This window comes from Cebus imitator, unplaced genomic scaffold (assembly GCF_001604975.1).
Source record: "Cebus imitator isolate Cc_AM_T3 unplaced genomic scaffold, Cebus_imitator-1.0 Scaffold739, whole genome shotgun sequence".
Taxonomy (NCBI): Eukaryota; Metazoa; Chordata; class Mammalia; order Primates; family Cebidae; genus Cebus; species Cebus imitator.
Window position 1 is genome coordinate 515127 of NW_016108054.1, and position 27915 is coordinate 543041.

General features: G+C 37.7%; 1 protein-coding gene across 6 annotated transcripts in view; it reads left to right on the forward strand.

The window, feature by feature from the left end:
- Positions 1-27820, forward strand: part of LOC108296779 (synaptotagmin-1) — a 453515-nt gene extending 425695 nt beyond the window's left edge. For all 6 annotated transcript variants that reach the window (XM_017519369.2, XM_017519371.2, XM_017519368.2 and 3 more), the window contains 2 exons: positions 21172-21305; positions 26484-27820. In XM_017519369.2, coding sequence (XP_017374858.1) covers positions 21172-21305; positions 26484-26690 — 341 coding nt within the window. In that variant the 3' untranslated portion in view covers positions 26691-27820. The remainder of the gene's footprint in view (positions 1-21171; positions 21306-26483) is intronic.
- The last annotated feature ends 95 nt before the right edge of the window (positions 27821-27915 follow it).

The window sequence follows — 27915 nt, forward strand, 5'->3', positions numbered from 1 at the left end:
CCTCCCTCCCTGGGATTCATTAGATGTTTTGAACTACATTTTAATCCCTCTGTTTAATCAGAATACATGTCCATCCTGAAGGGAAACAGTCTAGGATTTTTTTAAATCATTCAGCAAATTTTTATTGAGTCCCTCTCCTTTGCAAGGCACTATTCTAATCTACGTGCTAGGAATAAGCAGCGTGAACAAATGAGACAAGATTCCCCTTTCTAATGAGTTTATTTGCAATGTAGTATCTTTACTGATACATGTGGTGTCAGAAAGAAGCAGCTCACTTCTGTCCAATACCCAATCCACTACCCTTCAGACAAAAATGAGAAAAATAAGGATAGTCATTTAGTTATTTTTTCTCTAGATTCGAAGATCATAGTGAGGTCTTAAGATTTCAGTAAGTCACCAGTAAGGTTCCAGGGGTAGGGAGGGAGCTCAGGGTTAGAAGCCACACTGTGCCACTCCAAGACCTGTTCTTTTCTGAGCCAGCATTGTATGTGTATGTGTGTGTGTGCACCTGCACATGTGTGCACACATGTGCATGCATGCTTTGTCTTTTAATGTCCATATTATTAGGTTACAGTCTTTTCCTTATTTTCTTGCTGACTTATTACTAGAAAGGAGGGAGCTAGTGTTTCTTGTTGTTGGCAGCCCTTGTTTTTAGTTCTGAGAGAGAGAGAGAGAGAGAGAGAGAGAGATTCTATAATCTGTTTTCACTCTATCACCTGAGGCTAGAGACCTAAACTAGTTCTTTTAACTCTAATTAAACATCTTACCATAGAGTCTGTAAGTATAAGATTGCTATGAAATAGCTCTGCTCTCAGAATTTTTTAAGTACTTTAAGACACACACACACACACACACACACACACACACACACACACACATGAAGTTGAGGTGGTTTGGTTTGGTTCTTTGCCAGGTTAGCCTCTTACTGTTGGCTAAAAAACATTTCAAGGACTTAAACTGTGGAATACTTCTAAGGAATTGCTTAGTCATATCCCTGGACACCACAAAATGGATTCCCTCAGATTTAAAAAACACATTTATCAGAAAAGTTCTTCAATTTCATGATACATTATACTCAAGATGTTATTGCACAATCCCACAGAAATCCAGTCCCTCTTCTAAATATGCCAAACACATACACAGATTGAGGCAAGCAGAGAGAGGAAGTGAGAATGAACACCTGTTCCTGAACTCTACCAAGATACCAGCTCTGGGTTAGCATTAGGATGCCTAAGCACCTGGATGTATTAACCTAAATAGAAAAAGAAATAACCAAATACTTATGGGTTATTGTGTGTGTGTGTGTGCGCGCGCACGCGCATACGTGTGTGTCTTAAAGTACTTAAAAAATTCTGAGAGCAGAGCTATTTCATAGCAATCTTATACTTGCAGACCCCAAGGTAAGATGTTTAATTAAATGTTTAACCAACAAGTATTTGGTTATTTCTTTTTCTATTTAGGTTAATAGATGGAGCATTACCTGCAAATGAGATGAAGCATTACCTACAAATATCCCTCAAACAAGTCATACTTAGTTCAGATTATAAAGATAATATTTGATAAATGCTGTACGTATAAGGGAATTTGAATGGCACTAGCTTGCAGCTTCTTGTGTCACCACCATGCCTCTAATGTAATTTCCCCCATCTAGAAATGTAATCCTCAGCCAGTGGCCTTGAAAGCTGGTTACCGTGGAGATGATTATCAGTATTATGATGACCTATTTAGAAGAATTTCTGCATTGCCAGAAAACAAATAACCACAGAGAGAGCCTTTCAAATGAATCATGCTCTTTCTCTGAAAGTGCCTTTACAAACAAATGCCATGGATGTACTGTGTGTGTGTGTGCATGTGCTGTGTGTGGATTTATTCATTATTTGGATTTGCAAAGGTTTTAGTGAAATTCCAGTTGTCTTTAAGTATTCCAAGAGTAGAGAGGGTAGTACAAACAACAGGCATAAGCATACAGACGTCTGTCCTCTTCCTACAATTCGAAATGCATGGCCATGGCTGTATTGATTTCTCAGCAGCGTTAACATTTCTTTCATTTGTACAGTTTTTCTTGCTCATCCACTGTTTTTTGAGCATTTTCCAGGAGTGCTGGAGTGTGGTTAGCAGTTAGTTGGTAAAAACTGGTTTTTACAAACTGATTGATCGGCCATTCATAGCTCCTAAACATACTATGACTACTTGATGGCTATTTTGATTTTCTCAAAATTATGTCATGAAATCTTCTCTTACCTGGTCTCCCATTTTTCTGTACAATAGTTTTCTGTGTGATTGTATGGAGATCTACCTTTTTTATTTTTGTAAGTTTTTAAGTTTGTCATCCATTAATCATTGCCCTGCTCCTTATAGGAAAGACTGATGTTTCAGCTGCTGCCCTTTTTGGTTTTGTTTTGCTTTTGGGTATTCTTTTTCTTTATTTTTCTTTTCTACTTTTTTTTTTGAGACATTTAATTTGCACTTGTAAAAATTTCAGGGATAAAAATTAAACTTTTATTATGTTCACAGTAGCAGCAAATAACAATATAAGCCAAATGGTACCCCAAATATGTCAAACAAATCTAATATTTTCCTTCCAGTCTATGAAGGCCATGTATTATGGCATTTTATATTTGTTCTTATTGTATTTTCAGGCATGCTCCTTTTTCTACTCTCATCCTTCCACCCATTGTCACTTCCTCCAAGGTAATGGCAGGAATGTTCATATTTTCTGCTGTTATTTCATATCATCTACCAAAGTGCTGGATAACAGATGTTTAATAAACCTGACCCATCATATAACTTCAGAGGTTTCAAACATTCTTTAACCAGATAAACTCCATTTTCATCTGTTCACATTCACAATGGCCTTCCAGTGAAAATTATCTAGGAATCTCCATTTTTTAAACCATGCGCAGGCAGTCTGTTTTCCACAGAACATTTTGGGTTCAAGTCAATTAATTAATTTTGGCTCCATTTTCAATGTCTGTGCCATAGACTTTTCCTTATGCCTGAAATCACATTGCTCTGAACTGAGGGCAAATATCAAATTTATACTAATTACCTCACTAATATTCTTAGGCTGATCTAAATGCTATGTAAATCCCAATAAAAATCTCAATATGAGAAATTTTCCTCCATTCAACTAAATACAACTCTTTCTCTTTCAATATTTTTTAGAAAGAAGTACATTGACATTTTAATTAACAAGTTCTTAGTTACAGTTTAACTCCAAAAAGTCTAGCAAAATATATTTAAGTTGACTGTGTAAACTATTGACTTCTGTCCACCAAACATAGTTGTATAGGCACAGTTTTACCTGCAAAGCATTAATAATGCATATTGGCATATGACCTTTGACTCATTTATACCATTTCCCAAAAGAGGCATGAAGACACAGAGAACTTTTCCATGTAACTCAGAGCCCATAAATGGTAGCTCCTCTTAGAATATTATGTCTACTCTCTTATTCAGCTATTCAATAAAGATTGTTAACTCTCCTTCTAAAGTGGCCTTCAGATTAAGTAGCAAGTTGTGAGATGTTTGAGCATATTCACATCCAGCACTGCTTGATAAAAAATTAGCCTTTCTGAAACCAGACTTGGAATCCTAATCACCCAGAATAGATCCAGACAAGATTTAGAATCAGACCTCTGACTCTGCCCAACAATTCCTCTAAATTAATTCACTCTGCACTCTCTTGGATGGACTTGGAAGGCAAATCTTGAGCTTGCTTTAGAATATTTCCTCTTTGTCACATCTTCACTCCTAGAGATGATAGGCTTAGCACTTAGCACTTGCAGTCCTTACCACCCTGAAGCTAAACTGGGAAGAATGAGAGCAGAGTGTTCTAACCTTATTCATACCACAGGCAGTTATTCAAGGGAAAAAAAAAAAACATATTTCACAGCCTTTCACTAGATAAACTTGCTTTGTGAAAAGAGCACAATCTTCAGAAGAATGATGTGGAATAACTTTTCTCCAGGAACATTCCACGGCTTTATTCCCTCTTCCCTAAGAAAATTCATGTCCTTAACTGCTAGCTATCCAAAGCAAATTATTAGCACCCCATGTGTCTTGCAATGTTGTATGATAGCGATAATCTAATATTAATAACCTGCAGACCTGCTCACTCCAGGAGGCTATCAAAAAAATAATAAGACAAGTGAAAAAAAGTACAGCCACATAACAGAAAGTTAAGATTTGTGTTTCTAATAACATTTTTTAAAGATTTCTAATTAGTGTGAATATATTATGATATGGTTTGGCTGTGTCCCCCACTAAAATCTCATCTTGAATTGCAATCCCCATAATCCCCACATGTCAAGGCTAGGACCAGGCTGAGATAATTGAATCATGGGGGGAGTTTCCACCATGCTGTTCTCATGATAATGAGTGAGTCTCGTATCTATGGTTTTGTAAGTATCTGGCATATCCCCTGCTTGCAATTCTCCTTCCTGCCACCATGTGAAGAAGGACGTATTTGCTTCCCCTTCTGCCATAATTGTAAGCTTTCTGAGGCCTCCCTATCCATGCTGAACTGTGAGTCAATTAAACATCTTTCCTTTATAAATTACCCAGTCTCAGGTATGTCTTTGTTAGCAGCATTAGAACAGAGTAATACATATTAACTCACTACAATTATTCTAGCTAATAATTTTTGTCAGGTTCTATCCAATCTGGAACAGTACCTGTTAGGGTATTTCTGATGAGAAGCTCAGGGAAGGTACTGTTGGATAAATCAACTGTTTACAGCAAGTTCCATTCACCATCATTTTAGTGTCCAGTGAGTAAACTATGCCATCTAAGATTTCCATGGACAGCTCTTAGGGGGCTGTGCCCAAGAATCCCCACAAGGTTTAGAGCCCTCATTCCAACATGCTAAGAGCATAAACCAAAAATCATGTATTCATTAAAGAAGTGCTCACTGAGGATCCTTTGTGTGTCATCAAGTTCTCCGGTAGTACTGAAGATACAGTGGGATGAAAAAATAAAAATGGAAATGGCCCCAGTCTTTATGAGGCTTAGAGCTTAGTGAGGGAAAAAGACATTTAAAAATCACACAAATAGAAAGGATGAATTGGCATTTTATAAGAATTATGAAAGGAAACTCTGCTTTAGAACAAGGAGTCCAAGGAGTTTCCATGACAAAATCATGTTGGAGCTGAGCTTAATTGAAGAGGTGTGGGAAAGTGACATGAGAAGGAGGCATCCCAGGCATGAGGCCCCAACGAGGAGTGGAGCACATTCGAGGGTCAAAAAGGTCACTGAGGCTGGAGCAGAGGCAGCAAGCCGGAGCGTCCTGAGTGAAGCAACTGGAGAGACAGTAGGAGCCAGATCATTCAGGACCTGTTAGTCTAGGTCAGACATGTCTGCATTTAGCTTATGGTATACTTACTGGATTAAAACCAATATAAGGAGTTATACCATGTTTTAGTCCTTCCTTACACAATGTATACAATCTAAAAATGGTAATGCTTATGAATGTTGAATTACAATGAATGTTGAAAGTCACAGGACTTCTGTGATAACTAATATTCACTGTGTGACCATGGACTGATAACTTTTATTCTTAAGAATTCCATCTATAAAATGGAGGTCATAGTATCTACCTCTCAGTGTGACCCTGTCTTCATAGACAAATTAGAGAGATGGGTGGTGCAGTGCCTGGTCAAAGCCTTTTAAAAATTGGAAGGAATATGCAGTACAGCCCTTATACCTGAGAAAGAATGAAACCCATCCTGGAGCACAGCATTGAGAGGATCCTATTCTGGTCCTCTAATGGGGTGAATAGTCTTCAAGTCCAACAGAATATACTCACCTGGAGGCCATATTCTAGATCATGCTCTGGATACCTGGACCCCAAAGTTTCCTAGCAAAATGATTCCATGATGATTCCCAAGGTCTTTAAGGGTCTTTTCCCCAAGCATGAACCATCTGAAGGCAGATGCATATCCCATGTCTGAGGGATGGCTAAGGAGCAGTGGTGAATGGGACTTGCACATGCAGGCGGAGTGTCCCCATATGTATATGTGAAACTCCTTGGAATGCACATTGTAGCTCAGTGTGAGAAGAGGAGGGGGACGGGGCAAGGCCAGTAATAAACTTTACCCACACTAGCAGGTTCTGTTGTGGCATCCCAGTCTGAGAATAATAAATGTGAAGCTAGATTCTCTGTTCACTATGAACATTTATTTGTCAAGATATGAGAATAGAAAATGCATATTGCCTTAGCCCACTTGCATTGCTGTAAAGGAATACCTGAGGCTGGGTCATTTATAAAGAAAAGTGGTTTATTTGCCTTATGGTTCTATAGACTGGACAAGAAGCATAGTGCCAGTATCTGCTTCTGGTGAGGACCTCAGGAAGCTTCCAATTGTAGTAGAAGAAAGGGAGCAGGAGTCTCATGACAAGAGAAGGTGGAAGAGAGAGAGGGGGAGGAAAGTGCCAGGCTCTTCTTAAAACTCAGATCTCATGGGAACTGATAGAGCAAGAACTCACTCATTACCACAAGGATGGCACCAAGTCATTCATGAGGGATCCACCCCCATGACTCCATGACCCAAACACCTCCCACTGGGACCCACCTCCAGCATTGGGGATCAAATTTCAATATGAAATTTGGAGGGGAAAAATATCCAAACTACATCACATGTTAACAGTTTGGATTTTTTTTTAAACAGTCTTGCTCTGTTGCCCAGGCTAGAGTGCAGTGGTGTGATCTTGGCTCACTACAACCTCCACCTCATGGGTTCAAGTGATTCTTCTGCCTCAGCCTCTCACATAGCTAGGATTACAGGTGTGCACCACCACGCCTGGCAAATTTTTGTATTTTTAGTAGAGATGGGATTTCACCATATTGGCCAGGCTGGTCTTGAACTTCCAGCCTCAAGTAATCTGCCCGTCTCGGCCTCCCAAAGTGTGGGGCTTATAGGCCACCACACTCAGCCTGGATTTTTAATTTATAACTTTATTAGACATATGGCGCATGGACTTGCATGTGTAGTGTTAATCTGAGCAAGTAAAACAGGCAGGTCTGAGCCTGTGATTTACAAAATTCTACATATCACAGAATTCCATTTCATTTGAACCATCTTAAGATATACAGATTTCCTATATATGAAAATCACATTAGGCTAATCATCAGTTTCTATTATGCACAGGAAGACTAGAGAAAGCTAAGGGAAAAAGTAAGTTCAAAGGAAGACAGTCCCTTTAGTGACCTCTTTCCCGCTCTACCTAAGCGTAACACTATCCAAATATCACTGAATTTGTGGCTTATGAAACTGTACATCTCTATGTAGAGATGGAAGGAGAAAAAAACATGAAGATAATGTTTAGAATTAACAAAAGGTTAGTTCTCTATCTGTAAAACTTTTTAGTACTCTCTAACTATAAAGCCTCCAATTCAAATTGAGCATTTCCAGCTGAGTGAAAGGTTCCTCTCACAGTTATTGCTATATTTCACAGTTATTTCATTTAGATTCCTCTCACAGTTATTTCATTTAGCAAGAAAACATACATTATCTTAGGCTATCTTTCCTACTACAAAATATAGACTAATATAAATGTAATTTTTTAGGAATTGATGTCTTCTATTCCCAACTGAACTATAAGTTCTTTGAAGAACAAATTGGAGTCTACAGTTTTCTGTATGTCTTTATTCTCTTGCAGCCCCTAAGAGCTGCTCAGGAAAGCCAGGCATGAGTCATCATGCCTATAATCCCAGCACTTTGGGAGGCCAAGGTAGGACGATCACTTGAGCTCAGGAGTTCAATACCAATTTAGGCAACATAGCAAGATCTTGTCTGTACTAAAAATCAAAAGAACTAGCCAGGTGTTGTGGTGTGCACCAGTAGTCCCAGCTACTTGGGAGGCTGAGATGGGAGGATCGCTTGAACCCAGAGGCTGAGGCAGCAGTGAGCCATGATTGTGCCACTGCATTCCAGCCTGTGCAACAGAGCAAGACCCTGTCTCAAGACAAAACAACAACAACAACAGAAGAGATGCTCAGTAGATGTTTATACTTAACTGGTTCATTCAGTTATCTAGCAAATATTAACTGGATCCCCACTGTGTGCCAGGCTCTGTGCCAAGCATGGGGATATGGAGCTGAACAAGACACTGGCTGAAAGATAAATACCTGGCACATAACAGACACTCATCAGTAAATAAATAAATGAATGAATGAATTCTGTACCACAAAGTAAAGAGAAAATATCAAGAAAACTGGAATCACCATTTAAGTTATCTTACATCCTAAGTCATCAAGGTGAAAGATGTCAGCCTGGGAGAATGCTCGCAATTCTAGAAAATGGAAAATCTGAGGAAAAGAAGACAGTCCTGTCATTTGTTCCTCTGGATCATCTCCATGACCATTTAGTATGTGGTGCTAGAATAGTGCAAAGAATTAAATCTTTTCATAGAAATGAAATTTTCTATATAAGGAATTTAACTAATACCCCCACTGTCACTACTAAGGGACAAAGCAACGCATGTAAAACATTTCTGTTGCCAAAAATCAGTGTATACAATAATGTTATTGTATTTTTTACTGAGATCTGAAATACTGATGTGTGGTGATTGACTTTAATCACAAATCTGCTTCATAAAATCTGTGAAATCGGCACAGAATTATATTACTCCATGTTATTTTCCTATATGTTGTATAATATTAAAGCCATACTTTATTCCTTTTTATTTTTTATTTTTTGAGACGGAGTTTTGCTCTTGTTGCTCAGGCTGGAGTGCAATGGCACAATCTTAGCATACTGCAACCTCTACCTCCTGGGTTCAAGCAATTCTCCTGCCTCAGCCTCCCAAGTAGTTGGGATTACAGGTATGTGCCACCACGCCTGGCTAATTTTGTATTTTTAGTAGAGATGCGGTTTTACCATGTTGGTTAGGCTGGCCTCGAACCCCTGACCTTAGGTAATCCGCCTGCCTCGGCCTCCCAAAGTGCTGGGATTACAGGTGTAAGCCACTGCACACGGCCTTATTTTCTTTTTCAAGCAGAGAAAGAAGCATTGAGACATTTTCAGCTAAGAAAACTTAGAAGCCATTACCCAACCCCCTAGGAAATATACCCAAACCCTTGAAAAGTACCAGAAGTAGTTCACAATGAGGAAATGAGAGTGATTTCTCCACTTTCTGAAAGCATTTCCAGATCTCTCCCTCAATTATCCTCAGATTATCTCAGTCCATACACTGCTTAATTCTTAGATGGCAGAATGTTTAGAAAGCATGCAGATATTTTAAAGAAAGTGCATTTAAGGAATAGAGAGTTAATGAAAGTAAAATTGATTCTGGCCAAACCAGCTGTATAACTGAATGAGCCTGAGTAACTCCACTGAAGAGCCTGAGCCCCATGTAGTCATATGATAGATAAGATACCCTCTATTCTCACATTGTTTTCATTTTGTACTCATGTTAAATTGTCTAGAGACTGTCTCTATGTAGATAAGAAGTAGCATTAATTCATTATATTACACGTACATTTATTAAAAATCCTAGCAGCAATGTTACCAAGTAACGTTACTGATATTATTTCATCAATTAGAAATGCTGAATTATTTTTTAAAGAAAAATCTCACTAGTGACCTTTCATCTGATGTAAATAAGAAGCTAAGTCCATATTTCAAAAAAAGTCATTTGCAATTTTGTTTGCATTACTGAATCATTTGACTTGTTTTTGTCTTCGTGTTTGTTATCAGCTTATACAAACAGTTTATCCTTGGTCATTCCACCAAACTCTTTGTGGTCATCTAGAAAGAATCAGACATTATTACTACTGTTCTTCTTCTCATGCATTTGCCATTCCTGAAAGATTTTCCAAAGAAAAGGAGAAACAGGCTTGAATTATACATGAAGAATTTCACCATAAAAACTGAATGGAAAAGATCCAGATTATACAAGCATGATGTACTTGCCTCTCTACTAAGGATGCTGCTGCAATCCTCACACTGATAATTTCACCTGCCCATAACCATGACTCACCTGAGAACTCTTTCTCTGCCATATCCTTGTTTTTCAGCTTTTATATATGCATTCCTACATTTTTTGTCAAGAAGCTGACAGTCACAGGCAGTCCATTTGGCAATGCTGGAAATGACTTGGAATTCACTGGTTTCCCCCACCACTAAGAAAAATGCTTTCCATTTATTTATACTAGTAGCAGTTTGCATTTATGTTTTTTATCTGTTTCAAAGCACTCTGCCACCATTAATGAACTAAATCAGACTTTGCTATTTTATGATGTCTCATTAAAATGGAATTGATTTTCTCTGTAGTAGTCACTTGCGTAATGTTTTCTTCTAGCAAACACTGCACTTAACTAATGTAAATTCATTTTTAAATTGTGTGTTTACATAGAAAATTTTCCCAGAATATATTTTTAATGCTGCATCCTTACATTACAGGGAGTATTTTATTCTATATCGACATTTTAAACTATAAAGACACTTAAATGCTTTAATGTAGTCTTCTCTAAGTACTTGTAAATTATTTATAAAGACCTCCCTCAAGTAAACGTGTTGAAGCTGCCAGTGATAGAAATAGAAATTGTTTGCTCTGTAAGCGCTATTACTACTTAAATTTTTGTATACTATTAAATGATGGGCTTACTGATGAACTAAGGCTTACTCAGTAAGTGAACAAGAAAACTTGCAGTTGGCAAAGAAATTCTGAATGTTAGATTTGTTATGTTTTAACTCTGTCTCTGTTACTACTGGACCACTTTATACAAGTACCTGATGGCTCATGCCTAGGAATTTGATCTATTGGGGGAAGAAAATGTCTCTCTGCAAATAAGTGCAAGCACACACTTCCAGGCTTAGGCAGAGATGGTGTTCTGGTGACTCTAGGCTGAGAAGCTCTATAAACATCGGTTGGTTGGCTGCCACCCACCTTCCATCCTCCCTTCTTTCGGCTAGAGGCTTCTGGTTTCTGCTTGAGGAACCACCTTACTCTATACTGGCCTTGGGCTTAGAATATAATTGAGCTTACCCCCAGTTCCAAAGGTAGGTCTACCTGCCCCTCCTAATGATTTAAAGATAGACACATAACTCAACCTACATCATCACATTCTTTTAGACACAGGGATTCAGGGATTAATATAGAATAAGCATTTCATCTATGTTAGTCCAATCAGAATACATTTAGGACTTTCCCTGGGAATTCTGGATGTAGATGGTCTTTTCCCTTGGGTGGTATAGTGTGATGATATAAGACTTGCTGCTGGTGCAGCCATTTGTATCCATAAGAGAAAAGCCTAGAATGGCTGGAAAGGCCAAACCTGGGACTTTGCTGATACTGTTGGATTTGTATTAGATAGAGAACAAACTGCTATAACAAAGAGTTTCCAAAATACAGGGACACAAAAAGATAAAATTTCCTTTTTTTAAATTCTTTTTTGTCTTTTTTTTTTCTTTTTGCGGAAAATAGGGTCTTGTTATATTGCCCAGGCAGGTCTCAAACTTCTGGGCTCAAGCTATCCTCCTGCCCCTGCCTCCCTAAGAGCTGAGACTACAGGTGTGAGCCACCACACCCTGCTAAATTTTTTATCTTCCTTACATCTCCTTTTATCTACCTCATAACTATATGGCTGGCCAAGACTGATAAGCAGTTTGGGGTTGTGAGGTCAGCTAGGGACCCAGGATCGTCCTATCTTGTACTGCTGTCCTGCTAGAGTATTGTCTTCATGTTGCAAAGCCAATGATGCTTCACCACTCTCCCATCACAGCCATGTTTCAGTTACAAGAAAAAAGAAAGGAAGAGTTGAGGGCAAGAAGCTTATTCTAAGGCAGGGCTTATCAATCTAAGCTTTATTGACATTTTGGGCCTGGTAATTATTTTCTTTGAAGTTTTCTTTTATATTGTATGTGTAGTGGAATCCCTGGCCCCTACCGCCTAGATGCCTGTAGCATTCCCCTCTCTAAGTAATGACCATCAAAAATGTCTCCAGACATTGCCAGCTGTCTGGGAGGGAAAACAGCCCCCTGCTGAGAACCCCTGCTTTAAGGATATCTGTGGAGGTTACACATATCACTTCCATCTAAGAGTCAGAAGGTAACATGTGGACACACTGAGTCATAAGACAGTCAGAGAGAAATGTTTCTAGCTAGGTGAACTTTTGCCCGGGTAAAACTTCAAGGGTTCTATTGCTAAAAAATGAGGGAAAATGGATTTTAGAGAACAATTCACAATCTCTTCCACACAGCTGTACTTTTTCTATCATATTAGCCAGTACATTACCTTTACAATTTAAACAATTTGGAATAGGTTTTTCAGTCACTTGAAGTTCAGAGCCCTAGTTGATACCAATATTGTTATCTTTATCCAACACTGTAAGTTGAAAATAATGAACATTATCCAAAGGAAAAAAGATGAAAGGAATAATACCTGAAGATACTCAGAAGCTGCGTACTGGCTAAGAAGGGATTGAACAAAACAGCTGAAATGAGCCTATTCCTTATCAAGAGAAGTTTGGTTGAAATGGAAGGGCCATGGTCACAGGACCTGCGGTCACTGTAGTAGTTAAGAAAAAAGGCAATATAATTATGCAAAATTACCAAAATGAAAACCGCAGGCATCTTGCATTATTTGACTTTGAAATGCTACTTTCTAGTTCTCATTGTAAATACAAAAAGCGTTTAGTGGCTCCTTTATATCTCACACAAAAGGATCATTGCTTACAGCCAGCTGTTTGGCAATTATATTTCTATGAAGTTAGCATAATTTGAGATTCGAACTGCCTGAGAGAAGAAGGGGGTGGTGATAACGTTCCAGGGCATTAAAGTAGGGTACGGAATAGTGATGGGGGAAGCTCTGATTTTAGAAGTGAATGGCCTTTCCAAAGTTCGTCTCAAAGCCAACAGTTCTGAATTCAAAACATATTTTCCCATAGGAATCTTATTTTTTAAGTTATTAGATTACCACAGAAGTCCTCCAATACCAGAAAAGAAAGAGATATGTAGTTTACCATGGTACAAAAGAAAATGCTGCAGGGCAAAGGAAGATTTGTCTGAAGGTTCAGACTGAGGAAATCATTAGTAAAGTCTTCAGGGAAGAGGTGACTTTTAAACTAAGCTTTAGCTGAGGAAAGAAAGAAAGAGCATTTCAGACTGAAGCACAGCCAGTTCAAAGACATGGTATTTAAAATTCTCTGTGAGGAACATTAAGTGTCTACCATGAGTATAGCATAGTGTTTGTGGAGATAAGACAGTAAGTTAGGATGCAGCCGTGAAGGCATGGTAGAGTCTGGATTTTTTTTTTTTTTTCAGTCCACAAGCCACTAAAGAGTTTTAATGAGGAGGATAGTATGATCAAATATAGCTTTAATAATTATATGAAGAATTCTTTGAAACTGAGGACATTACTGCAAGAGAATTGGATTTCTGATCTTGAGACGTGGTAGTGGGTTAGAGAGAGAGACATAACCAGAGAAACAGCGTGAAGATAAATTGGCATGAGAAGCAGAGAAGAAAGAATCAAATCAAATGTGGCTCCAAATTTTTAGGTCTACGAGGTTGGAGTCACAGCACAAGGACAGGCTTAAAGGGAAGGAATGAGCTCAGTAGGTCTCTGTCTACCGGATAAGAGAAGAGGTAAGGTGGTTGTGGCCTTATCGTATAGCACATGGGCTGCATTTACATTCCTGCAAAACTTGCCCACTGGGTCCCTATAATTGGAGAAAAATCACTTACTAAATTTTGTACCTAGTTCCAAAGCCTTCCTCCAAGTTTACTTTATATTATTTGTTTGGGATATAGCTCCACATGTTGAAACTGTGCCCATGACACCAGTGTTGGTGAAGACATTGCAATCCAGTGCCAGATTCTGTGGTCAGAAATTTTGTTTAACAGAAGTAGCAATAATATTAGAAGCATAAGGTTACATTATAGAGTGTCTGCGAAGAGGGGTGCAGAGAAAAATCCTATCAAAAGTGTTAAAATAATGTCAAAAGTGATATACTCATTAAAATATGTCCTTGAGCATCCTGGGGCAGAGGAAGAGATGGGAGAGAATAAAGGAGGATCATCTCATGCTCAAAGAGGAAAAAAGAGAGCAAAGGAGAGTTTAGCAGGAAGGGTACTGTTGAAATGCCAGCAAAGGTGGGATCAAGAATTACCTGGAAAAGAGAGAATTTCTGGGGTATCTTTTGATCCACATCCAACTTCCTTTTTTCTATTCCCTCTAGACAGTTGAAGTCATCAAACCAACCAAGCCTTTGTACAGCATGGTGGGTGATGGAGAAGGCCAGTAATTGGAACAGCAAGGAAATAGAGGCATATGACAGATGCCATAGAATGCCTATATATCATGTATCATCTCTTCTTACTCCCTGGCCAAAAAAGATGACAGATTCATTGTATCCAGAGTATATTAATGGAGGCCAGTAAGATGGAATGCCATGCCTGAAGGACTAGGTGGAGGTGATAGTTCACGCCACCTAGAGCTAGATACTGGAGCATCAGGGCTAGATCAACCTGCTAGGGACTGGTTTCTGGAAAGAACCCTTCAGAAATGAAACTCCTACCAATTAATATGAGAGAGCTATGTTTCACTCAAAATTAATGCCAGAATATGGACTAAATAAACAAAAAGAATGGCACCAGGCCACAGGCTGTCTACCCCATGAATTATATTCAGAAGGGCTGCCCATTTGTCAGAGTTGTAGAATCGCTACTTTATCTTTAGAGTTGCTCATAGACTGGAGAGGACCAAGTAATTACAAAACCAGTCAAACAAGGTCTATATCCTCATCCCTGAAAATAACTAGTGAGACCAAAATAGTCATCTGGTCTCCATGCTAGGATCCTCTGCTTCCTTCTCACATGGCATACTCAGTGTTCTAAGTCTCCACTGTCTTGGAACTAAGGAACAATTTGATTTGATCTGGTAAGTCATATCACTGTAACTTTAACACAGTGACTCCCTATTCCTCATTCTGAATGGGAAAGGGTTTGGGATGTGGGGTAGCTTTACAGCTAAGAGGAAACCAGAAAGAAGAAAACAGACTGTAAAATTTTCTCACAGCAGAAGGGAGTCAAGAGAAAAAGTAAGGGAAAAGGTATGGATATCACCTCTCTCCAACACCAGCACATATTACCACATCTCTAACAACAACAACAAACCTCAAGCCTGAGGTATTCTTTTTCTCTAATTCCTCATTTTCAGCAGAATATGGAAAATAGATAATTCAGGCATAATATGCCTAAGTGTATCAACATTAGCTGGCCTCAGAATGTGGAAAGAAGCTCAGCAAATCAGTATTGATTCAGACTATCCTACAGCCTCAGTAATAAGATTTCACCTGGAACTCTGAGTTTAACTCTTCAGCCCTGTATGATTTGATCTATTCATGTCAGGAGTGGGAGCAAACTGTACAGGATGTTAAATCAGTTTCCCTCTCACACCACGAGACCACCTCATATAGGCAGCAATGAAAGAAATGCTCCCTTTGTCTTTTATCTCATACATGATTACAATCTTCAAAATGAACCAGTTGTTTAGAGTGGGTATGCTTCTTTCCAGAAATAAACTGGGACTGGGATCGCTTGGCTTACTTGTGCAGCAAACGAGAAGATGTTTTCCCATTAGCTAATGGTGGTTAACAATTCAGCAAAGTGAGTTGAAGGAGAGTCTGATTCACATGTGCTGACTTCGATGTTAGCCCTTTCATAAAACCATAGTAATAATTAACAATGAAATGTGCCAGCCACACTTTGAGTCACTTTCCATGTGGTAATTCAATTTAATTTTAACAACTTTATGAGCTAGGTATTATCAGTTCCACTACTTTACAATTGAAGGAATTATGCCACAAAGAGGTGCAATAACTTTTCCAAGACCACACAGCTAGAAAAAAGCAGAGCCAAGATCCAAATTAGGCTGGCTCTAGAGTCTGTACTTGTAAACACTGTATTAAATTGTCTCTCTGACATATCACAAAGAGCAGCAGGTTTGGAGTCAGAATAGACTGGTTTGAATTATTTTTAAAAAAATCAGCCTTTTTGGCTGGGTGCAGTGACTCAACCCTGTAATCCCAGCAGTTTGGGAGGCCGAGGCAGGCAGATCACTTGAGGCCAGGAGTTTGAAACCAGCCTGGGCCACATGGCAAGACCCCATCTTTCTCACCACAGCCCAGAAATGTTCTTTGTTTTTAAGGGCTCATGTGGTTTGATTTTGTCCTCCTAAATAATCTAGGATGATCTTCTCATCTCACAATCCTCAACGTTAATCACATCTGCAAAATCCCTTGTGCCCTATAAGGTAACATATTCACAGGTTCCAAGGATTACAATGTGGACATCTTTGGAGAGCTATTATTCTGCCTCCCATAATTGTAACTGGTAGGAGCAAATAACCCAATTTGGTATATTAAAAAGGCTTGTCAACATATAAAAGTTTGAGGATAATTTTATTACAGTGTCATGAAAAGCTTCCAAGTCATAACAACTACTATGACAGAAAGGAGATAAAGCTCAGCAAGGCTGATTTCAGACAAAAAGAAAGCCTGACAATGGTGGATAAAGGATTGCAGTGCCACATCAATAACGAAGTCAAATGAGAGCCCTGAAATTATCCAAGATAAGGCCATGTGTCTGCACTCACTGTACCTGCAGTGTGTTGTTGGGAATGAAGAACTTTTTTTCGGATCTCAGTTCATCATTTTTCAGAAGCGAACAGTTACAAACATTAGTAGAAACTAGATAGACATCAGAGAACAGATTTCCCTTCTACCAAAGTTTTTTTTAAAAAAGGACTCCATTATTTTTTTAAGATAAGTTAAACAAAGTAAGTGAAGAGTCTCACGTCTTGCATCTATTTCAGTGGCAACAGGGATTAGCTAAATGACATTGAAGACGAGGTGTCAGTATTTAGATGATGAAGCATTCCATGAGTGCTTGTTTTGGGAAACAGAGTAAATCCATACAGTTGCAGAGATATAGAGGGCCTAGAAACAGTAGCCCAATTTTTGGGTTGCAGATTTCCTATGCTATTTACATGTTTTGAAAAACCTAGTGAATGTTTAGATGTCATGCATGGTGTCCAGCAGTTGTACTCAGGAAAAGCAAGAGCAACATTCGTGAGTTTCATTATATCTTATTTTTTTATTTGCATAAAATTGTGTTTTATTATGCAGTCATGAGGACTTCTAAGCCACCAAGAAACTGACAAGGATTTTGCTTTGCAGAACAACCCCTAAAGCAGAACAAATTTAATTATCCAGAGGCCTATTTTGTAGGATAGCTAATCTTTGCCTTAGAATTTTAAAAAGTGTGTTCTTAAAGCACAAATGTGACTCATAGGTGGGTGTATTTCCATTTAGAGGACTCAGCCACTAGCTAGGGATATAGGAGCAAGGTCTATGTCTCAGAAAAAGTTACAAACAAGCTAAGCAAGAGATTAGGGATATCGCTAAAGTGACCCAAGTTCAGGACAAGACTGCAATACAATGAAAGAACTAGAAGGCACTTAGTTTTCTGGCAATCAAGACTGGAGGAAATTGAGAAGCAATCTAAGACCTCAGATTGTTGGGCCAAGAGGATGCTCAAATGTGCCCATTCCAGGTACATATGTCAAGACTTATCCAAGCACAAAAGTTGATAAAGAACTCTAAGTTACTTCCAGCTTTTGTCATGATTAAGATGGGAATTTTGCCTGCAAAGTAAGTGCTTTGGTACCTGCATCAGAGTCAATCTCCAAAGGTAAAGATTGAGACTACCCATTTATAGCAGCTCCAAACCTGCTCCACTTTCTTTGTTCTCTCTCTGTTTTTTGGTTTTTTTGTTTGTTTGTTTGTTTGTTTGTTTGTTTGTTTGTTTTTTGAGACGCTGGCTCTATTGCCCAGGCTGGAGTACAGTGGCATGATCTTGACTTACTGCAACCTCCATCTTCCTGGTTCAAGCGATTCTTCTGCCTCAGCCTCTGGAGTAGCTAGGATCACAAGTGTGGGCCACCACACCCAGCTAATTTTTGTATTTTTAGTAGAGGTGAGATTTCACCATGTTAGTCAGGCTGGTCTCGAACTTCTAACCTCAGGTGATCCACCTGCCTCGGCCTCCCAAATTTCTGGGATTATAGGCATGAGCCGCCGCGCCCGGCCCTCAACCCTCTGTTCTCTTTTTTATATATCATGAAATTGTAGAATACATCTGAATCATCAGAACTGGCAGCTTCTGCTTACAAAAGCAACAAATCAGCAGGTCCTTAGTTACCTCTTTGACCTCACCATCTACCTCTGTGCCCCTTGCCTTCTGTTGTTTCACAAACATGCAGAATGAGGGGCAACTTAGGGCCTTTGCAGGTACTGCTCCTTCTGGCTGGTACAAGCGTCCACCATACAGCCAAATGACTGATTCTTTCTTGTTTGTCAGTTCTCAGCTAAAGTTTGCCGTCTCAATGAGGACTTTCTTGATCAATCTTTTTAAAATTACCCTATTCTCCCCAAGGCATTAATAACATCATGTCAGAGTTCTTAGCAAAATCTGAAACTATCCTGTTGGATTTTTAATTTGCTTACTGAAATGGCAGATGTGCAAGAATTTTTATCACTTATTGTGTTAAATGAATCAATGGATACTCAGAGTGCTTCTCTTGAGAAAACCTGTGCCTCAATTAGGTTGATAAAATTTCAACACATAAACACAGGAGGCATATATAGTAGATATGCGTATTTCATCAGTGCCAGAGAACAACTGGAGACATGATTATCTTTGTAAAAGTGTAAGGGGGGCCAGGCACAGTGGCTCATACCTGTAATGCCAGCACTTTGGGAGGCCGAGGTCAGGAGTTTGAGACGAGCCTGGCCAAGATGGTAAAATCCCGCCTCTACTAAAAATACAAAAATTAGCCGGGCACAGTGGCAGGCACCTGTAATCCCAACTCCTCGGGAGGCTGAGGCAGGAGAATCACTTGAGCCCAGAAGGCAGAGGTTGCAGTGAGCTGAGATCACGGCGCTGCACTCCTAGCCTGGGTGAAAGAGCAAGACTTCACCTCAAAACAAAAACAAAAACAAAAAAATACAAGGGGTTTGATGAGAGGGCTAGGGAACTTAATAAGACAAACAAGGTCTCTGAACCAAATCAACATTGGCTGTGAACAATAACATGGATTATCAGTGACGTTTTTTGCTTCCATTTACAACTGTTTACAGTAAAGTTTTTTTTAACTGACCAACTCTTTAGTTTATGGAGCTGGTTTCTCAGCTCTAGGCCTGGATTTTTTTGAGGTTTTTTGTTTGTTTCTTTGTTTGTTTGTTTTGAGATGGAGTCTTGCTCTGTCGCCTAGGCTGGAGTGCAATGGTGCGATCTCGGCTCACTGCAACCTCTGCCTCCGGGATTCAAGCAATTCTCCTGCCTCAGCCTCCCAAGTAGCTGGGACTACAAGCACATACCACCATGCCTGGCTAATTTTTATATTTTTAGTAGTATTAGTTAGTAGGATCTCAAAGTCCTGACCTCTTGATCCACCCGCCTCGGCCTCCCAAAGTGCTGGGATTACAGACGTGAACCACCACACCCAGCCTCTAGGCCTGGCTTTTAAAGACGTTCTTAATTTTGATGAAAATCTTAATTATGATCCCCTTAACTGGATGTAACATTTTTTAAAAATCTCCTAACAACACATATCCTGGTAATGTAGGCTTTAGGGGAGTGGGAAAAAAACAGGACCGGGAGTCAAAAGACCCAGACTGAGGCCCTAAATAAGTTCCACTTACTCAACAAAAACTGAATATGTGCCAGGCACTGTTTTAGCAAATTCAAATAGTGAATATGACAGACAAAATGTCTGTCCCTTAGGAGTTATGTTCTACTGGGGATAGGGAGAGGGAGATAAAAATACCCTTTTCTCATCTGCAGTTTTCTCTTCTAAAAATAGTTGGGCATTAGACTAGATCATCTGGAAAGTTTCTCCCAGCTCTACATGTTCCGAGAAAGAACACTGAAAAGAAAGGAAAGAAATTTGAAAGGTTTAGCAGTAGTTATTTTGGGGAAGTAAAATCCTAGATTCAAAATTTTTTTTTCTTTTCGGTCATCATTGCTTTCTGATATTTTTTCTATAATGAGCATGCATTACATATGAAATGGAAACATGTTGAAGAAAAACAGTAGAGATTTTCCTTCAACTGTGAGCATTGGTTTCTAGTGACCTGAAGGTACAACATTCATCCATTAGTAATGGGAGCTGTAAAAGGGAATTGTCTTGACCCTCCAGTGACTTATTACTTGATCTTTGCCTAATGAGGCTTTAGGGAAACTGCCCAGGGGAATCTGTCTGCTCCTTTTCCCATTACTTTGGTGTGTGTACCGATCTCTTCTCTTTTCCTCGAACACTTGAAGTTCTTCGCTACCTAGAAATATTCAGGCTCAGCTGGCCTCATCTCACTCTTCAACCTTCACATCTCAGTTTAAATTTTACTTCCACAGGTGCCTTACCAGAGCAATCTAAAACCTAAATTGCCTTCCTACTTTACTAACCATACCATCCTTGGTATTTCCTACATTATCTCTATTCTGCTTTTTTCTTACAGTGCACTCTTGTCAACTTGTAATTTCATGTCTTTTGTTTCTATACAAACTTAGTTTATTTCCCCCACAGACTGAAGTTTCACTTCGAAGACAGGGATAGTCTATTGTGTTGCAGCTATATTCCTAGGGCCTAACTGTGCCTATCACATCATAGGCACTCAACTAATATTGATTAAATGAATAAATGAATAAATGAAATGGCTCCTTTGTTCTCTCTCTGTTAAGAGTTTTATTCTCATACAGTCTTGTGCTATAGGCAAGCCCTTTGCCAGCTCACAAGAGCGAACTGTTAATTTTTTAGGCCAATTGTTAAGCTTAGTGGCTTGACATTGGCCTTGGTTGGGTATATATATACCATAGACATAGGGAAATGCTACATGTTAATACTTTTTTTCCCCCAAAGAGCTGGTTTACCAGCATACCACTACTCTCATCTTCTAAATCAAACTATAAATATTGAGCTGTCACGGCAAAAAGCATGCCCCACAGGTACCTTAAACTATTTCAATAACAAATTATTGAATTTAAAAAATACTAAATACATGCTATATAATTATTTACCTGTGAGAAATAATTCTTTTATAAGCTAAATTATAATATAAAATATGTGTCTCTGATCTCCTAAAGTTTTTGTTTCCTGTTTTTCATTCAGATCCTTATGTGAAGATTCATCTGATGCAGAATGGCAAGAGGCTGAAGAAGAAAAAGACAACAATTAAAAAGAACACACTTAACCCCTACTACAATGAGTCATTCAGCTTTGAAGTACCTTTTGAACAAATCCAGGTAATGTCAAACATAATTTGTCTTCCCACTCAATTTCATTCCTTCAGACCACATAAATTATACACACAGGTCTTGTAAGTTATCAGTGCACATGCCTTCATTAGAACTGCCGTTCTTTCTCCCGTGCACATTTGATGGCTGACCTACATCAAGAGGGATAGGATAAAATATACAGCACAGGACGTGCTGACTCATCAGCCAAAAACAGCTGGCACTGTATTGAGCAGAAATAAAGTCGGAAAAAGAAAATCAACACAACAACTCTGCTAACTCAAAAGTGCATCTACAAAAGTTAAAAAGCCAAGAGAAAAATGAGCTTTCACTATCTACTCTTAGGCCATAAGTCAGTCTCCTCATCAGAGCAAAAAATAGTGATAAGAGAAATATTTTTGGCTGATGTTAAATATGCAGCATATTGAGTCTTTATTAAAAGATGATTAACAATAGAAAAATTGGGCCAAGTTGCATTTTTAATTATTTAAATTCAGCTTCATGTGTCTGAATTGGAGTGGATGGCTATTTTAGTAAAAGTGGAGCCTCAATTTGCCAGACAATATTTATGATGGGAAGTATTCTATTAAATGTCCTTGTGGTTAACATATTCAAATTAAATTGCTATGTGCAGCCACAGTGATAACATGCAACCTTATCATTTAGGGTTTTTTTTTAAATATTTACATTTTCTCATCCCATCTCCATAGTTAGCCTATAAGAATCCAAAGTTTATATCCAATAATTTTGGGCCATTTCTTGCAAATCTTGAATGGGCATCAGAGAGTCAAACTGCATAAAGCAACATTCTTTTTACATTTTATTAAATAATTGGCACAGGTGTATATTTTCAGTGATATAAAAGTTTGCTCATAACTTGAAGGAGAAATGGAGAGCAGACATCAAACCTACAACAAAGGGCCTTCTAAAGGTCCAGAATAACAAATATTCTCTATTTATTTTATTTACCAAATAATAGTTGTACATATTCACGGGGCGCATAGTAATGTTTTCATATATATAATGTATTATCAAATAAGAGTAATTAGCATATTTATCATCTCAAGTATTTATCATTTGTTTGTCTTGGAAACATTCAATATCCTACTTGTAGCCATTTGAAATTATATCATATGTTATTGTTACTATGGCCATCCTATAATGGTACAGAACTCTAGAACTCATTTCTCCTATGTAGCAGTGATTTTGTATCCTTAAACAAATCTCCATCTTCCCTTTCCCAGTCTTTAGTATCCTTTGTTCTACCTTTTACTTCTACGATATCAACTTATAGTTAGCTTCCACATGAGTAAGAACATACAGTATTTAATTTTCTGTTCCTGGCTTATGTCACTTAACATAATACCTGCCAGTTCCATCCACTGCCACAAATGACAGGATTCATACTTTTTTTATGGCTGAATAGTATTCCATTGTGTATATGTACCACATTTTATTTATCCATTCATCTGTTGTTGGACACCTAGGTTAATTCCATATCTTGGCTGTTGTGAATAGTGCAATACCACTCTGAATATGCCCAATTGTGTGTTCATTTACCTTTAATCTATTCTTGGAAGACAGTATCTTATGAATTAATCACAGCTTTATTCCATGAAGAAAGCTAATATAATATCTACACTTATGTTACATATATAAAATATATATGCCTGTGTGTATATATGTACACACACATACATTTTGTATATAAAAGATATATTTTCTATATATAACTTTAGCTATATAATATATACATATATAAAATAAGTATAGCTATTATATTAGCTTTCTTTATGGAAACATTAATCCAAAACATACATATACATATATATATGTATATATAATGTGCCTAGGTCCAAGTTAACCACTTTATTTACATAATCTCATTTAATCCTTAGAAGAACTTTATGAGAAAAGTACCATTGTTATTATTTCAATTTTATATGTAAAACAAACAGGCTTAGAATTTCTTTAATAGGAATACATATACATATAAAATAGGAATGATAACAGAATCCTTGTCAAAGTGAGATTATGCATATAAAAGCACTTGAGACAGTGCCCAATACATAGGAATACACAGTAAATGATCCTATTATCATCATCATTATTATTACTATTATTCACATGCTAATGTCCTCTCTTTTTCAAGTTAACATGTTATTAGAAAATGGATCTAACAATAAGTTTAAATCAATATATAAATTAGTGCTGTCCAATAGAACTTTGTGATGATTGAAATACTCCGTCGTCCATACTGTCCAATAATATGGTAGCCACAGGTGGCAAATGAGTACCTCAGTCACTAATGTGACCAAGGAACATTATGTAACTTCCATGTATTTAAATTGAAATTAAAACAGCTAGATGTGGCTAGTAGCTACTGTGTAATATAGGGCAGTCTTAAATGATCCAGAATAACCAATAACTCCACCATCTTCATATTGGTTGATAGTTTTAAATACAATGTTTATCATATAAATTTTCACATGGTGGCATATTATACATACTTACTTACTTTAACCTCTATTGTATAAGTAAATGCAGAGGACACTGGTTCCCTGCTCCCAATAATTTGTTCACTAGCCTGAACCGGTGGGCCCCCTACTTTGGACCCCCTTGCAAACCTTTAAGACATCAATTTTTTCCAACAATTTATTTTGTAATATTTCTTCAGTGAACTCTTTTGAGTTCTAAGACCTTATTCCTATGGAAACTAACACCTCCTGGCATTTTTTTTTTAATTCCACAAAATAATATAAAGCAAGGCATCGAGATGAAAACTCCCATTGAGCTACAATTCTATGACTTTAAAATAAATAATCCTTTCAACTACAAGCTGCAGAAAAGGCAAATATATTGAAAGTGAAAAACATTAAAAAATAAGACACATGTTAGGTTTCTGGCCATCATTTTAGAGGCAATAACATTTTGTCAGAACAGACAGAAACTGAGCCCAATATAGAATACATTAGACATGGAAATAATGAGCATTCCTTTGTCTGTATCCCTCTTTCTCTGCTCCTTGAGTCAGTTTATTATTTTTCTTTTCCTTTTTTTTTTAATAGGAGGCAACTTTTATAGTCTTCGCCTTTTTCTAGAAAATATAAGTATTTTACATGCTAAAATAGGGGTTTACGTTTCCCTTATCCTGAAGTAATAAAACAATATGCCTGTCCTCTGTCTTTCTCGATCCCTATAAAATGTATTATGAAAGAAGCAAAATATGCTAATTTCCAAATGCACATGAAAATGTAACCCCTCCTCCCCAAATATAGAAATAAACTACATATGCAACTGGAAACATTAATCCAAAGGCTTCACAAGGATATTTTGTTTTGAGTGCTACTAATTAATGCATTCTTAAGTGAAAGAATCAAACTTTAAAAACTTCTGTTACCTTTTTGTATACTGTATCCCTGATACATTTATAATGATTGTTTCCTGATAAATTTGCTTAGGACAAGTTCTTAGAATCAATATATCCCTCTTCTTGATTCCAGAAACTACCCATTGGATAGTTAATTCCTTTAACAATGGAATCACTACAAGGGAAGATTGTCCTTGTATTGCCATTGTGTTGCATTTTACATTCTAAATTCCACTTTCAGAAGGGATTGTTTTCTCTGTTCTGAAGCTGTATATGAATGACATTTCTCATTTCATTAATATAATAATTCAGTCTCAGCATATAAAGTCCACTAAAGGGCTATAACTCGGCCGTGTCTTCATCTGGCCCTAGCTTTTATATTTTTCTGCTACTTTAACTCTGGCCATAAACTTTGCATATTCCATTTATTTTAAACTCTTATCTTTACACTCAGTTGCTAGATTGAAATCATCACATAGTCTGCTAAGTAAATTCGTTACTCAGGAAATAGAACTGAAATATGCTTTTAAAAAGTGTATCTTTCATAACATGATGGTATAGATTTGCTTTCATCAGTTCAATCATTCAGAAAAGGAAGTTATCAAATTTTCAAAATCTGATGGAATCACTGAAGTAAATCCTGTATAGCCTAAAAGGATATTTCCATTTATATCAATGCCAGATACATAGTAGTTACTCAGTAAATGTTTACTGAGAGAATGCATGGATGAGAAAAAAATATCTTTATTACTATTTTTTAAAGACTTTCACTGTATTGTCACATTTTATGCTCACAATCATGATTATTTGAAATTCGATATTAATTTTTTGTAACATGCTGTCACCCCCTTGAAATGAGATTATTGCACATGGTTGCCATGGGAATTATTATTATTATTATTTATTTATTTATTTTTTACCACATGTTCTCATTTATAAGTGGGAGCTAAATGATGACAATTCATGAGCATAAAGAAGGGAACAACAGACACTGGGATCTACATGATATTGTAGGTGGGAGGAAGGAGAGGAGCAGAAAAGATAACTATTGAGTATTGAACTTAATACCTGGGTGATGAAATAATCTGTAAAACAAAGCCCGTAACACAAGTTCACCTATGTAAAAAACTTTCACATATACCCCTGAACCTAAAATAAAAGATTTCTTTAAAAAAAAAGAAAAAAAAGATACCACCTCTCATCACTATTCCTTGAGTCTTCAGCTTCCAAAACATGAACTTTAGGAGGCACGCCTAACCATAGCACCACCATTGAAAACAGTTTGCTAGAAATATCGCCATGGGAATTATAATCAAATAGAGTGGCCTGAACACCAATGCCAGAGCTTTCACTGATGAGGCTATTGAAGCAAATGAATTTAGAGGTTAGCACAAGTTGACACAGACTCCATGGCATAGAGGTTTACAGGATAGGCTCTGAAAACCAAACAGCTCATTCCTTAAACAACCTCAGGCAGGTTATATAACTTCTCAGAGCTTCACCCATCTTTATCTGTATAATGGCAATATTAATAGGATCTGTTATGAGAAGTAACAGTTCATTCAGGTAAAAGACTTAGTGCAAATATAATAAAAAATAATGTTTGAATATGAAGATGATGGTGGTGACAATGATGATATAGTAATGGAATAAGAAAGATTAGACTCAAGCTTTTACATTCAAGCCATTTTCATCCTCATCCTAGTGGCTGGAGATTGATTCTTTTATTTCCAATTCCTTAGATCTCAAGGAAGCTTTCTAGTTGGGTCTTATCCCTAGAGCTAGATAATTCATATTCATTTTGTGTCTCCCTTCAGAAAGTGCAGGTGGTGGTAACTGTTTTGGACTATGACAAGATTGGCAAGAACGATGCCATCGGCAAAGTCTTTGTGGGCTACAACAGCACCGGCGCGGAGCTGCGACACTGGTCAGACATGCTGGCCAACCCCAGGCGACCTATTGCCCAGTGGCACACCCTGCAGGTAGAGGAGGAAGTTGATGCCATGCTGGCCGTCAAGAAGTAAAGGAAAGAAGAAGCCTTTCTGCATTTGCCCATATAGTGCTCTTTAGCCAGTATCTGTAAATACCTCAGTAATATGGGTCCTTTCATTTCTCCAGCCATGCATTCCTAACACAATTCAGTGGTACTTCAAATCCTGTTTTAATTTGCACAAATTTAAATGTAGAGAGCCCCTAAGTCCTTCATCATACCACTGCCCTCCAAATCTACTCTTCTTTTAAGCAATATGATGTGTAGATAGAGCATGACTGAAATTATTTATTGTATCACACCGTTGTATATACCAGTATGCTAAAGATTTATTTCTAGTTTGTGTATTTGTATGTTGTAAGCGTTTCCTAATCTGTGTATATCTAGATGTTTTTAATAAGATGTTCTATTTTAAACTATGTAAATTGACTGAGATATAGGAGAGCTGATAATATATTATATGGTAAATATAGTATCGTCTGCATTCCAGCAAAACTATCAACTCGTAAGGCACTAGTACAGTTAAACTGATATCTTAAAGGACAACTTAAACCTGAGCTTTCCAAGATAAACTTACACCACATACTTGGTAGGAGAATCCAATTTTTTTAAAATCCTGCACAGGCAAAATAGAATGATCTAAGTAGCAGCATCCAGGCTGACCTCAAGGAAGCATAGCCACAAACCAGAATAGCATCTGTCTGTATATATTTACAAAGCTAAAATAATGGCTTCACTCTTACATTTGAGAAAGCAACTGAACAGGAGTCAATGATTTCATATTACAAGGTGTTCCGTGTGTGTGTGTGTGTGTGTGTGTGTGTGTGTGTGTGAGTGTGGTGTGCGCACATTTGTTTGGGGATAGGGAGAGAAGATGCTGAGGGGAGAAGTCAACATTTATGAAATATTGCCTGACTACTTAAAAAGAAAAAAGTAGCTCTCCGTTATCACCTTTATATAAAATGTGCATCCTGTGAATTCTGTTCCAGATTTCACACTTAGAATAATTCCAAAAGGGTTGCACATTAGAATTTGTAACAAAATATTTTATTATATAAAACCAGATGAGAAGGAATGCAGAATATTTTTAACACAGCAATCTGTGCTTATTACACAAAATTACTTTGTGGTAAACAGACAGTATTGTGATCCCACCAAAAGATGAAAAAAAAAAAAAACCAACAACAATTAGCCATAGTTCTGAATGCACTTCAATTAAGCCAAAACAGACAGCTAGTGATCTTTTTATATACTCTTTT